Raw genomic sequence first — 13,608 nt, 5'->3', positions numbered from 1 at the left:
AGGGCCTCACGTCCATCGGACTGTGACACCGGGAGCTCAGAGAACAGGGCAGGTGACAGTCCCCAGGCCGAGCCCTGGCTCCGCGCTGCTCTCCTTACTACATGGCTGACAGGCAGCTGATGCTCCTGCTCGGGGTCTCGGCCCCTCGGTGTGTGAGCTCCCCACCCCTCCGAGCCCCACCCTGAGGCACCACCAAGGGGTCCACTGAACTCTTTGGAAACCCACCCCTCCCCCGCATCCGAGCACAGAGCCCCCTCGGGCTGGGGTCTTGATCATGACCAGGTCCCCAGGTTTTCCTGGCATGGAGCAGAGCCCTGACACCTTGAACTCTGTCAGAGGCTCATGCAAAACCCCCAGGTTGCTCTGTGCTGAGTGAATCAGCACCACTCGTAATCCCTGAGTCAGATGAATTCCCCACACAGTGGGAGAATGCGCACCAAAGGCTTAGCAAACCTGATCAGATCAGCTCATGTCTGCGTGGGGGTGGGGGGGGGGGACAGCAGCTGGTTCCTACAGGCCGGGAGCCACCCTGCAAGACAGACTTCGTCACAGCAAGAAAATGGTCCCCATCACAGCAGGTTGTGCGGGTGGGGACAGGAGCTGGGAGCACCCCACGTGGGCCACGGTGTCCGTGTGTTAGGTGACGACTAAGACACCTTCCTGCTCTCATTCTGGAGGACAAAACAGTGGGGGCCATGCCCAGGGGTCAGGCTGCCACGCACCTGCTCACGGCTCACTGCTCTGTAGCGTGTCCTTGTCAAGGATTTTTAGAGCCCGTTTGTTGCCACTTAGCAGATGTCCCGCTGATGTGAGCCGTGTCATGGGCTCGTTAGGCAGCAGACATTAGACAACACAGCAAAGAGGCCTGCAGCACACACCCCCGACAGCTGGCCGCACGCTACAGATGGCTTCCGTGTGGTTTTGAGAGGAGCCAGCTCGCCACCCCAGCTGCCGTGGGGGTTCGTGCGGCCCCCAACTCTCAGCCAAGGCCAGGCCCACGGTGCCTCTCCAGCATGCGACCCAGGGGAGGGGCCACCCTGCCCCTTCTGGAGGCTGCCTCCCCAGCCCTCAGGAAGGGGCAGGCGTGCTGGGCAGGCCACCTTCCTAATCCGATTGAGGGTCTCCCAGCCGCCCAGCTGGTGCCGGGCCTCACAGCACAGCCAGGAACAGACAGGATGTGGCTCCAGAGGGCCTTCTGTTTCTCCTGAGTTCACTCGCAGCCTGCGGCCGCTGTGGCTCCTACAGGGGAGACTCCCTCCCGGGCGCAGGAGCCGCGGGCGGGCCGTGGGGCGCGCCTCCTACACGGGTTACAGGTTCTAGAGAAGGGGCTAGAGAGGGGGTGGAGTGTCCCTGATGGCCCCTGCTCCTAGCTGGCTTGGGGTCCCGCCTCAGGTCTCCCCAACTCCAGCCCACCTCCCTCACACCAGCCCCTCACTGCCCCCCCCACTCCTTCACCCCCACCCCAGGTCTTCGCCACCCCAGGTCCCAGCGGTGCCATGGCTTAGGTGGCACTATCCGTGGTGCTGAACCCCCAGCTCCTGGGCTGGAGCACTGTCCCTCCCTGAGTCCCCAGCGACGCTGTCCAGCCTCTCCCAGAAGTGTCAAGGCCGAGAAGAGCATGGGGACCAGAGTGGAGCCGAAGGGAGATCAAAGAGAGGAGAGAAATGCAGAGGTTCAGCTCTTAGAGATCACCAACGAGTCATGATCTCAGAACCAGAAGTTGTTCTCAAAACTGTGCACTCACCCAGAAACAGCATCCTCTCTGGGCAGTTGTGGGCAAGCCTCGTGCCCAGCGAAGCTCCGCCCATGAGGATGAGGTGCCACACCTGGTCTGGCTCCTGCCCTCACAACGGGATGCTTTTCCTTTCGTCTGCTCCCTGCCTTAAAACATCTGTGACGTGCGGCGTGAGCGCCCCAGCTGTGGGCAGACTGGGTCTGGGTTGCTTCTTCGATTAAGTGAAAGTACTGATAGCTCCCACCCCAGTGATTTGATGTGCGTATTCAGTGAAGTACAGACAGAGCTCTGACCACGCTGTCTGCCTCATGGAAAGTGTCCGCTCATGTATCAGCTAGAAAGGGGAAGTTAGGGGCACTCAAAATGTTCTTTTCATGTGCAGCCAAAGTCTGCTTATCAGAGCTATCACGTAGGGACTGACTGTGTTGGATAGGCCGACGCCTGCAGACAGAAGCAGGCGAGCTAAGCCGCCAGAGGCACCCAGTGCCTGGAGTCCAACCCGTGCTGGCCTTTCAGGCGCTAAACATGAGCCATATGTCCCCTCCAGGTCACAGGCCCCGTCCTCGGCTCTGGCCCTCCACCTGTTGGCTCAGAACGTCAGCAGTTCCTCCCCCAGAAGCCCAGGCCTGGGCCAGCACTGACCCACGGAGCGCTGCGCGGCTCAGCATCGCTCTGTCTTGTTTTCCAGACACTTGTCCATGTGTGTGTCCCTACTGGGTGGCAGGTCTTCAAATTCCAGACCCCAGCAGCGTCTAGAGTGTCAGGGTGCTTGTTAGATGAGTGATGGGAAACGCTGGGCTGTGTCACCTTGAAATCCCCTTTCCTTATCTTTGGCCTACGTCTGGATTGAGGACATACCCACTGAGACCTGGTCCCTTACACCCCTCGCACTTCCCAGTCCTGGGGAGGCAGGGTGACGCGTGTGATTTTCATTCCGGGTTTGCAAACAGCCTGACCCTGCTTGGTGTCTTCCCACTCACGGCAGGCTGGTTGTGGAGCCCTGAAGCAGTGTGAGCCCAGGGGCCATCTCTGTATCTAAACACATAGGATTAAGTGGAGAGACGTGGGCCCCAGTACAAAACAAAAGAAGTGAGGAGCGAGCCTAGGCCCTTTGAAAGAGGAAGGGAGGGGTCCCAGTGGAGAACTGCCCGGCTGACCGAGGGCCTGGAGCCGGGCCAGGCTGCCCGCATCCACGGTGGTGCCTGCTGTGTGCACCCCCAGGACTGGGGGCCGGCCCTCCCTTCCAGGGAGACCCTCTGTCCCTCGATGCACACCTCCTTTTTATTGCTTACTCGTTCCGCTCCATCCCCCCTCACGAAATTATAAGTGCTGGAGGGCAGAAACCAGCCCAAGTCCTCAGGACTGGCCATGCCAGCGTCTCAGAGCATCCGGGCACAGTCCCCAAGCGGATCCCCCAGTAACATCCTGGGCACCAAAGGTAGAGACCGTGCTCTCAGCACTGAGCGGAGCGCCCTTACTGTCCCCCTTTCAGAAGTGAGAAAGCTAAGGCTGAGAGGCCGTCCTGGAACTGCGCAAAGCCCCAGCTAGCCAGCCAGTGGACCACCAAGTGTGTCTGAGGCCAAGGTCCGACCCCCCCACCCCCTCCCATCCCCCCCAACCCATGCCTCCTGGAGGCCCTCCCCCCTCAGGGGTTTCCAGCCCTGGCCGGGCTGCAGAGCCCAGAGGCAAGGGACAGAGGGAGGCGGAGAGGCATCTCAGCTCGTGGCCTCTAGCTCAGAAGCCCTGTCCTCCCCGAAGCAGGCTGCCCACTGGTCAGAGCTCGCCCTGCGGTCAGTCAAGGCCCCGGGGGAGGACGCTCAGCCACCGTGTCAGGATGGAGGACAGGCTCTGGGAGGCAGGTGTTGGGCAGACGAAGCCGAGCCCTGGGCCACTGGACGCTCCCGCTCAGGAACCTGCTTCCTGGCAGGCTCTCTGGGTCCAGCTAGAAGCCGCTACGGCCCACAGGGACGACGAGGCAGGACAGCCGTGGTTACCGGGACGTTTGGAGGCAAGGTGGGACAGGGATTTCTCCCAGGGCAGCAGAAGGGATTTTTTCCCATCATTGATTTTTTTTTTTATACCAAAGTTTTATAGCAGTGCCTGAACTGCTTTGTTTTTGAAATTCAGTTTCAGATCGTTTTGTGGCTCTACTTTCTAGGTTGTAATCTTTGCTCCATCTGCATGATGTTGGCGTGGGATCTGTGATTAGGGTACAATTAGGGAGCCAATTCAGATTGTCCTGAGGGGAATAAGGAAATAGATTTTTGCTCAAGAAAAGCTAAAAGTCTGGGAGCAGCAGCTGCAGAAGGCGGATCAGGGGCCCCAGGGGTCCTGGGGGGAGGCCCCGCCCACTGGTGCTCCGTCGCTGTGCCCGTCTCCCCACAAGGTGGGAAATAGACTTACAAGTGCACCTTGCCCCACCCCTGCCCCGGGTTGCCATCCTGAACAAGAGGCCTGGGGTCAGCTCTGCCAGACAAATGTGATTGGCACAGGGCTGGAGAAATGGCCTGCATTTGTCCAATGAGGGCCCACCTACACCTTTAGGGATGTGCCCACTGGACGGACCTGGAGGGTGAGCAGTTCCAGGGAAGCAGAGGGGAGGGGTCTTCGGACACAGCAGGCCCTGAGGGTCCAGTCTTCTGGCTTTGCAGGCAGTCACCCTGCCTCCCTCTCCCTGACATGCTGCCATCTCTACCCAACACCGCGCTTTGCCTCATTGGGCACCATTTCTGGCCTGTCTCCCCTCCACTGGCCTCTCTGTCCACCCATGTCTCCATGCCAGACTGTTCTCACCACGTCTCTGCTTCGTGTGTCCGGTAGTTTGTAAGTGGGTGGTAAGTTGCTGCCTCCCTGTCTGGCACTGACCCATCGCTCTTCCTTTCCAGAGCTTTCCTGGCTATTCTTGAATTACTTGTTTCTATTTGAATTTTAGCATCGGCTTATCTGTTCCCAAGTCTTGTGTTTTGTTGGGACAAATGCCAAGCCAGGCAGGGTGTCCACACCTGCTCCTACCTGGTTCCCTCGCCTGGGCCTCCTCGCCTTCCTGGGATGCCATTTGCAGCATCCCCAGAGACTCCATGCCAGGCTTATGAGACGTGTTCCTTTTGCTCAGTGTCAGCAGGTGGGCTGCTTCGGGATTCCAGAAATGGGGGGGTCGAATGCAGGAAGGGGCCCCCATCCATGCTCTGAGCTTTGGCAAGAGAAGGCAAACCCCCAGAGTCAGGTGTGCCCCCGGTGCCCCCACAATCCAGATTCAGTGTCCATCTCCAGGCCGGAGGGGTGGGGGACACCGGGGAGAGGCATTCCAGCCCCTGGAAGTCCGTGCGGGCCAAGCCTCCGATTGGGGCAGGCCTGCCGGCTGAGGCCCCCTCTCCTCGCTGCAGACCTCGTGACCAAGGGAAACCACGGGGGCCTCAGACCAGCCCTCACAGCCCCCCAGGCTGGGCCCTGGCCCCTGCTAATGGCCCCCACCTGGCCCTCAGAGGCAGCGATCCCTACTCCCTGTGCTCAGCGAGGTACGGTGTCTTAAATGTTTTGACATTTCAAATCTGTGTTGGAGACGTTGTTCTGTTTAAATTATACCGGGCTGCGATGACTCACAGGGAATTAGTTTGTCTCCTGGGCCCAGACACAGCGTCCCCTGCACCCCTCCCTGCCCAGCCCCCAGCCCAGCAGGAGCCTCAGAAGCCTTCCCCGAGCTGCCCCTCTGCTCGCCAGCACCGTCCTCACCAAGCGAGGTACAATGGGGCCCCATCTGGGGACCGGCCTCCCGAGCTCCGTGACCGTTGGGGGAGAAGGGTGCCTGGCGGAGGCGACTGTCAGAACCCAGGCCAGCAGTGAGTGACGGGCACTGGGGCCGGCGCGTGTGGGAGAGGCCCCGCCCGAGGGCCCATTCGCCCTAGTTTAGCAGAGATTTGTTCCGATGGCACAGAGGTCTCCTCCAGCAGCCACCAGCCCTCGAGATCTCCCAGGTGGGCCCTGGAACCCGGGGCGGGTGGGCAGGGCCTCTGGAGGCCTCAGCCAGCGCCCTCAAGAGAGCAGGCGTGGGAGTCTGCCCTGCTCTGGACAGACGCCTGACCGCCAGGAGGGCCGCTGGGCCTCCCTGCCCACTGAGCAGGACAGAGGTGCTGCTGTCCTCACCTGGTGACACCATGTCTGCCGTACTGTTGAGGACCCTCAGCTCTGCTCTCGAGGGCTGTGGGCACACGGGTTAGGAGGTAGCAGGGGTGCGGCCGGGGGCCCAGGGAACCCCAGGTGGAGACCCTGGAACCTCCCAGAAGAATTGCAGCCGCCCAGCGGAGCCACCTACAACCAAAAGCTTGTTTGAACGTGAAGTTCAAAATGAACATTGGGGGCAGCCTAACGGACAGACCCGCTGCAGCATCTTGAGGGCGAGGCCACACAGGGAGCCAGGGCGCCAGACGACAGGAGCCTCAGGAAGAATAAAAAGCCAGGCGTGCTTGTGTACCGCTTGAGGCTGGCGTGCCGGTGCCCTGAGGGGCGACGCCAGGGTCTAGTCCAGCTCTGCGGGAGACCCGCTCCCCACTGCCCATCCGGGCCACCCCTGCAAAGTGGCTGCGAATGTCCGTCTCAGCCTGGCGTCCCAGCAAGGCCAGACTCAGGCTCAGACAGGCCGGGCCAAGTGCAGGCCCAGCCCCTTAGCCTGTCTGTGGCTCAGTTTCCCCAGATGCAAAGGACACGGAAGTTAGAGGGGCCAGTAAGAAGCCCTTTCCATGCACTGAGAGGCAGAGGGGTGGTGGAGGGGAAGGGCCTTCCATTTCTGTCCAAACTTGAACTGTCTGCATCCAGCGTGATGGCAGCTGGGTTCAGCCATCCTGGAGGACCAGCGCCATGCTCAGGGACGGCATCCGTGACCCATTGTCTCCAGACCTGGAAACAGAGAGCCCCCGCCCTTCACCACAGCCAGGACTCACCACACTGCACAGACTGAACCCCATGCAGAGGGGCTCCCTGAGGTGTCAAAGACTCTGTGAACCCCCTCTGAGCCAGGGGTGGGTGGGAAATGGGCAGAAAGTGGAGTGTATGGCTACCAGTCTGACCCCAAAGACCAAGCACCTTCCATCCTCCAGGCCCCAGACTCCCAGCTGGAGGGGCAGGCACCAGGGCAGCGGCCCCTGCACACCGGCCTGATGGCTGTCCTCTGTCTCTCTGCAGGTCAACACCTTCATGTCCTTCGTGTTCCCCATGGTGGTCATCTCCATCCTGAACACCATCATCGCCAACAAGCTGACCATCATGGTCAGCCAGGCAGCTGAGCAGGGCCAGGTGTGCACAGTTGGAGACCAACACAGCTCATTCAGCATGTCCATCGAGCCCGGCAGGGTCCAGGCCCTAAGGCACGGTGTTCGGGTCTTACGTACGTAACTGCTGGGCCCTTTGGGGGTGGGGGGTGGGGGCGGGTGGCAGCCAGGGGCCAGCAGAGCTGTGAGCCTCACACCACCAAACAGGGCAAAGTTTAAGACCCGGAAAATGGAGCAGTCCAAGCCAGACTCAGGGGCTGTCTCCAGCCAGGTATCTGTGCTCTTTACTCCACCCACACATCTACCTATTCATCCATCCATCCACCCACTCACCCATCTCTCTCCATCCTTCCATCCATCCATCCATCCATCCATCTCTCTCCATCCATCCACCCACCCACCCATCCACCCATCTGTCTGATCACTCATCCATTCACCGGTTCAACAAGTCTCCTGAGCATGGACTGTGGGTCAGGCAGCTTGCTCAGACAGCCATGCAGCAGCAGAGGTGGGGGTTACCACGTGAGCCAGGCACCAGGCAAAGAGGGAGACTTGAAGAGCAGCCCCCCTGTGCGGTGGCCCACATTCTGATAAGGAATCCTAAAGACCAGCCCTACCAAACTCCCAAGCCAGCCCCGGTCACGGAGAGCGCCAGGTGGAGCTGATGCTCCCGTGGGCCGCGGAGCTCCGTGTGTGGAACACCGCGTGGGTGATCCTTGTGCCCAGAGAAGGCATCCTGGGGGAGCGCTTTCTCAAACACCCTGCCTCCTGCCCCCCCCCACCGCTCTGCTGAAGGCAGCTTCACCCAGCCCCACCCTGACCACCTCCCTGTGCCTCCCCAGGCCCCCGCAGCCTTCCCAATCGCTGTCACCCTCGCCCCAGCAGTCAGGCCTCTGGGCCTCTGCCCCCGGCCACCTGTCCCTCAGTGGCCACTGGTTCTTAGAAGAAATAGGTCCAAATAGCATAGCCAATAGGAATAGGGCACAGGACCCACATAATGTGAAGTGGTCTAGTGGCCATTTAAATGTGCTGTCATGTTTAAAAAGTAAAAAGAAACATATAAAATTAATTTTAATAATGTATTAGGTCTAGGATTTCCAAAGTATCACCCTTTCAGCATTAGTCATTGTAATATTATCGATAAGAGAGCAGCGTAGCTTGCCGTGGCCTCGGGTCAAGGTCACAGCACTTGTTCTGCTGTGTCCGGGACAGGCTTCCTGGAACAGCCCCATTTCCCACTGCCGCCCGCAGCGCAGCCCCCCCTTCAGGGGCCTCCGGGGCCTGTGGGATCAGGACAGCAGCCAGGGGACCGCGGCCTCCGAACCAAGCACCTCCTGCGAGTTCCCCCCAGGCCGCAGGAAGAGAACACGCCGTCTCAGGGACAGTGCCCCCTCTGCACCGGGCCAGCCCGGGGGTTTCCAGAGTGGTTGGCTTTTTTATTGCTTTCTTTTGAATTATGGTAAAGTGCTCGTAGCACACAAGTTACCATCCTGACCATTTTTAAGTGTTCGTTCAGTGATATTACGTACATTCCTAATGTTGTATGGCCATCGCCACCATCCGTCTCCAGAACGTTTTCATCTTACAACCTGAAACTCTGTCCCCACAAAACACTAACTCCCCACCCCCCTTCCCCCAGCCCCTGACGGCCACCACCCCCTCTCTGTCTCCGTGACTTTGACTACTCTGGGGACCTCATGAGAGTAGAATCGTTGTGTTTTGGTGTCTGACTTAGGTCACTGAGCATCATGTCCTGGAGGCTCATGCTGTGGCTCGTGTCAGAATTCCCTTTCTTTTGCTGAGTGACATTCCATTAATGGATGCACCACGTTGTGTGTATCCGCTTGTCGGACACGAGAGTCGCCCCACCTTCTGGCCGTTGTAAGTGGAGCGGCTGTGTGCACAGGCATCTGCTTGGGGCCCGCATTTCAGTTCTCTGGGGAACATGCTCAAGAGTAGAAATCCTGGTGTGGGAGGGGGATGGGCTCAACAGGTGCGGGGCCCTAAGGAGTCTACTCCTGAAATCATTGTTGCACTATATGCTAACTAACTGGGATGCAAATTTAAAAAATAGTTCATTACTTAAAATTGGAAATAATCAAATAAATAGGAAAAAAAAGAGTAGAACTGCTGGATCATATGGTAATTCTATTTTTAATTTTTGGAGGAATTGCCACACTCTTTCCCAAAGCAGATGTACGATTTTACATTCCCACCAACAGTGCAGACGGGCTCTGATGTCTCCACATCCTCACCAAAACCCACTATTTTCTGCGGGCTTTTATTTAATATGGTAGCCGTCCAGGGTGTGGGATGGGCTCTTACCATAGTCTGGGATTGCATTTCCCCAATGACGAGTGACGTTGAGCAGTTTTCCATGTGCTGATTAACCCGTTGTGTATCTTCCTTGGAGAAATGTCTATTCAAGCCCTTTGCCCATTTCTAAATGTTTAAGCGGGTGGTTTGATTTTCGCTGGTGAACTTTAGCTCTCTGTGTAGTATTAATTTAGCTCTCTGCTGGCTATTAATCCCGGAGCAGATACGTTATGTAAATATTTTCTCCCATTCTGTGTGATACCTTTTCATTCTGTTGACTGTGTCCTGGATGGATGGTTTTTAGGTTTTACGTAGAATCTAGATCATCCGTTTTTTCTTTTGTTGTCTGTGCCTTTGGTGCCGTATCCAAGAAATCACCGCCAAACTCAACATCGTCAGCTTTGCGCCCTCCGTTTCCCCTAAGAATTTTATACCGTTAGTTCTTACTGCCTTTAGGTCTTCGATCCACGTTGAGTTAGTCTCGCATAGACTGTGAGGTCGGGGTTCAGCTTCCTTCTTCCGCACGTGGCCGCCCGTTTCCCCGACACTGGTTGTTGAAGAAACCACCTTCCTCCGACGGTCCTGTCCTGCAGCCTCGCAGGGAGGCAGCGACCAGACGCGCTTGTTTCTGGGCTCTCTCTCTACCCCGTGGTCTGCGTGTCTGTCTTTGAGCCGGCGTCACACTGTGTTCACTCCTGTGGTTCGTGGCAGGTTTTGAAGTCAGGACGTGAGAGTCGTGCATCTTCCTTCTTTCCCGAGATCGTTCCTGGGGTCCCTGCAGACTCCACGGGAATCGTAGGACGGGTTTTCCTATTTCTGCAAAAACATGTCATCAGGATGTTGAGAGAGGTGCCCCGAGTCTGCAGGCGGCGCCCACCCTCTCGAGTGTCAGGTCACCGGCGCACGTAACAGGACACGTCCCTTCACCCACGTCTCTCTGTGTCTCAGGGGCAGTGGTCATCGCCTTCGTGGTGTGCTGGCTGCCCTACCACGTGCGGCGTCTCATGTTCTGCTACGTCTCAGACACGCAGTGGACCCCGTGAGTACCAGAGCCGCGGGCGGTGGGGGGTCGGGCTGGGAGAGGCTCCCACGGCAGGTAGGCTGGTGGGTGGGGGGCGCCGAGCAGAGCAGCTCAGGGCAAGGGTGCGGGTCACGCGTCCCCACACGTCCTTGGTGTGGCTGTGACTGGGCTGGGGGAAGGAAAAAGGCCACGGAGGGACAGAGGCCATGGAAGCCGCTCAGCCCAGGGGCAGGTGGCGGCAGAACAGGAAAGCGGACCAAGGGAGTGGGCGTGAGACAAGTTGAGAGACGTCCGGACGGGCGCCCTGCTGGATGTGGGCGGGGGCTGGGCCACCGCAGGTGCGGGAGCTGCTGGGAGCACTCCCAGGACGCATGCGGGCCACACCGTGCGGCCAAAGGACGAGCCCGGAGACCACGTAGAAGCTTCCAGAACACCCTCCCTCCCCTGAGGGCGAGGTACACTGCTGTCCAGGAGCCCGAGGAGGGGTTCCTGCCCTGGCTGTTGGGTTCAGGCCGGGGAGCTGGGACTCCGCACCCGCACGCGGGAGGGCAGGCAGACGGCGCACCCCCCAGGGAGGAGGGCCCAGCCCAGCTGTGCTGAGCGGTACCAGCAGGGGTGAGGGCACAATGTCCAGCCTCTCAAGACAAGCCAGGGTCCTGGAACTTCCCCGGAATGTCCCCATGTCGGAAATTTACGAGTCGTTTCTTAAATCTTAGTCCCAAGCCACCAACCGCGTCTGCGCATCTGCTGCCCGGCTGCCTCCTGCTCGGGGGCCGGGGGGCCGGGGGGCCGAGCACCCACCCTCCCTCCTCCCTCCCAGGTTCCTCTACGACTTCTACCACTACTTCTACATGCTGACCAACGCTCTCTTCTACGTCAGCTCCGCCATCAACCCCATCCTGTACAACCTGGTCTCCGCCAACTTCCGCCAGGCCTTCCTGTCCACGCTGGCCTGCCTCTGTCCCCTGTGGGGGCGCAGGAGGAGGAGGCCGGCCTCCTCCGGGAAGACCAACAGCGTGTCCAGCAACCACACCTTCTCCAGCAACGTCACCCGGGAAACGCTGTACTAGGCGGGTGGGGCCGGCGCACCCCCCAGGGAGGAGGCTGGGGGGTCGGCGCCCCCACCCCCGGAGCAGGAGCGGGGCCCCACTTCTTTCAGCTTCTCCCTCAGCCTGCCCCGCCCCTCCCTCCTCTCCTCTTTGAAAGCCAGAGAGTGATTGCTCCTCTCCCGGATCCAGAAAGGGCCTTTAATGAGGAGAAATCAGTGGTGGGTGAAGGCAGACTTCTTTGTTCCCAGACGGCTGTGTTGAGAGAGGACAGAAATGAAAGGCACAGGCCGGGCGGGCGTTGGGAGGCGGCGGCCCCCCCAGAGGCGGCAGTGCCGGGAGAGGGGGAGTGCTGGCCACGGTCCTGGCACCGGAGGGAGCGAGGAGAGCACCCCTACCCTCCTGCGGTACTGCAGGCAGCCAGACTGCCACCCTCCAAGGGCCATTCCCAGGGACTTCCATGCGCCCCAGCGGGCCACCCGGGACTCAGGCCGTCGGCCGGACCCAGGCCTCCTTCGCCCCCTTCCTCGCCAGGCTCTGCAGAGTTGCAGAACTCTCCGGAAGGCCTCTTGGCTTGGCAGAGTTAGTGGAATCTTGTCTCCAGCCCAGGCCAGGCCAGGACGTCCCGCGTGCCCTTGTCCGCTGTGCGGGTGAGCTCCCCTGCTCGGCTCCCTGGAGTGGAGGCCAGTCGGCCAGGTCCCAGAGAGATGCCAGCTCTGGGGACTCAGCGGCAGGGGAGGAGGAGGAGCCATGGGTACAGCCCGTCTGTCACGGCCGGCGGGCCGCAGCCCCAGCTCCAGGGACACAGAAGGGCAGGCGCCTCCTTGGTCTGTAAGAGCCGGTCTCCAGACAGGATGGCCTGGGCCTGGCCTTGCCCTAGAAGTTCCCCTGAGCCAGGGGAAGACAGTGGCAGAAGGGCCTGGAAAGTGAGATGCACTTTTAAAGGTAGGTTCTCGCCTGGCTTAGGAGCATATTTGGCCTGAAGGGAGATGGTCACGCCGGCCGACTGCTGCGAGCAGCCCTGACTTGGGACTCAGGAGGCCGGGTCCCTGTCCTGGGTGACCAAGGCTCGATGTCGCCCCAGCATGAAAACAAGCTGGATGGGACGACGTCGATGGGCATCTTACTATGAACCGTGTCCTGCTTAAACCCCACAGGGTCCTTCCCCATTCACCAAGGACAGCACCAGGGTGGGGGGTCAGCCCACAGTGGGTCCTGTGACCCAGGGGCCATCCACACAGGGGACGAGGCCAGCCCAGACCTCGCACACAGCATCTGCTCTGGGCGGGTGAGCAGGGCAGCTGGGCAGCGAGTGGGCATCTGTTTAGCAAAGGCTGAGGCTGGGCCCGGGCAGTGGGCGTCAGAACGAGGGCCTGGGCTCGTTCCTGGAGGCCCTCAGACCCTCCCTGTGCTCCGGACCTTGGGCCTGGATCCTCCGCTCGGCCACCTGACAGATGGGTGTGGTCGTTCCTGCCTCTGGGCCGGGACACGTGAGTCCGGTGGACCCAGCGCAGGATGGACAGAAGGGGCGGTTCCCTGGGGTGGGGGCAGGGTTGACGCAGGATGGGGACACCCCACCATCCCGGAGCCTCCTGGACACAGCGGGGCGGGGTCTGTACTGCAGCCCAAGTCTGTTTGACTCTCGCCGTCTTCGCCTTCCTGTGTGCCCGCTTCGTGCAGGTAGAGCCACAGCCACGCGCAGCCCCTGGTGCCGTCCAGCCCCATAGAGTCGGTTCCTGGCCACGTCACACGCAGCTCCAGAAGCCGGTGTCCCATGTGACTGGCCAGCAGTGATGCTGAAACCCCGTCATGTGGCTTGAGCCCCCCGCCAACTGTGACGTAACCAGCAAGAACAAAGCCACCGAGCCCTCAATAAAGGAGCCGTGGCCCCCGTGGCTGGGATCCAATGTCCAGGGGCCAGTGCGCCCACATCCATTCATCCACTCATTGGTTTATTGAACAGGCATTTACTGACGCAGCAGCCAACCCTCCCCGGGGCCCTTTTACCAACCACGTGCTCTTTGGTGGTGGCTCCTGAAGGCTGGGGGGCAGGGGGCTGGGGTCCCCCGGCTCGGGGCCTCTCCCCCCACCAGGGCTTCAAGAAACAGCAGCGGAAGAAGGAACTTCTGCAGAAGACCCTGAAAGCTGTGGGCCCCCGAGGCCTGAGGCAGGGACACATGAGCCCACCCCACTGTGCAGCCAGCATGCTGTCCCCCCCCCCCCCCCCCC

General features: G+C 60.2%; 1 protein-coding gene across 1 annotated transcript in view; it reads left to right on the top strand.

The window, feature by feature from the left end:
* NTSR1 (neurotensin receptor 1) overlaps window positions 1-13,587 on the top strand; it is a 41,547-nt gene extending 27,960 nt beyond the window's left edge. The window contains exons 2-4 of the mRNA XM_039236930.1: window positions 6,911-7,112; window positions 10,261-10,351; window positions 11,154-13,587. Of these exons, the coding sequence (XP_039092861.1) occupies window positions 6,911-7,112; window positions 10,261-10,351; window positions 11,154-11,403 (543 nt within the window). The 3' untranslated portion in view covers window positions 11,404-13,587. The remainder of the gene's footprint in view (window positions 1-6,910; window positions 7,113-10,260; window positions 10,352-11,153) is intronic.
* The last annotated feature ends 21 nt before the right edge of the window (window positions 13,588-13,608 follow it).

Source organism: Hyaena hyaena, unplaced genomic scaffold (assembly GCF_003009895.1).
Source record: "Hyaena hyaena isolate Hyena2069 unplaced genomic scaffold, ASM300989v1 scaffold_118, whole genome shotgun sequence".
Classification (NCBI taxonomy): domain Eukaryota; kingdom Metazoa; phylum Chordata; class Mammalia; order Carnivora; family Hyaenidae; genus Hyaena; species Hyaena hyaena.
The sequence above is the reverse complement of the archived record's forward strand: the minus strand, read 5'-3'. Positions and strand labels throughout refer to the sequence as shown.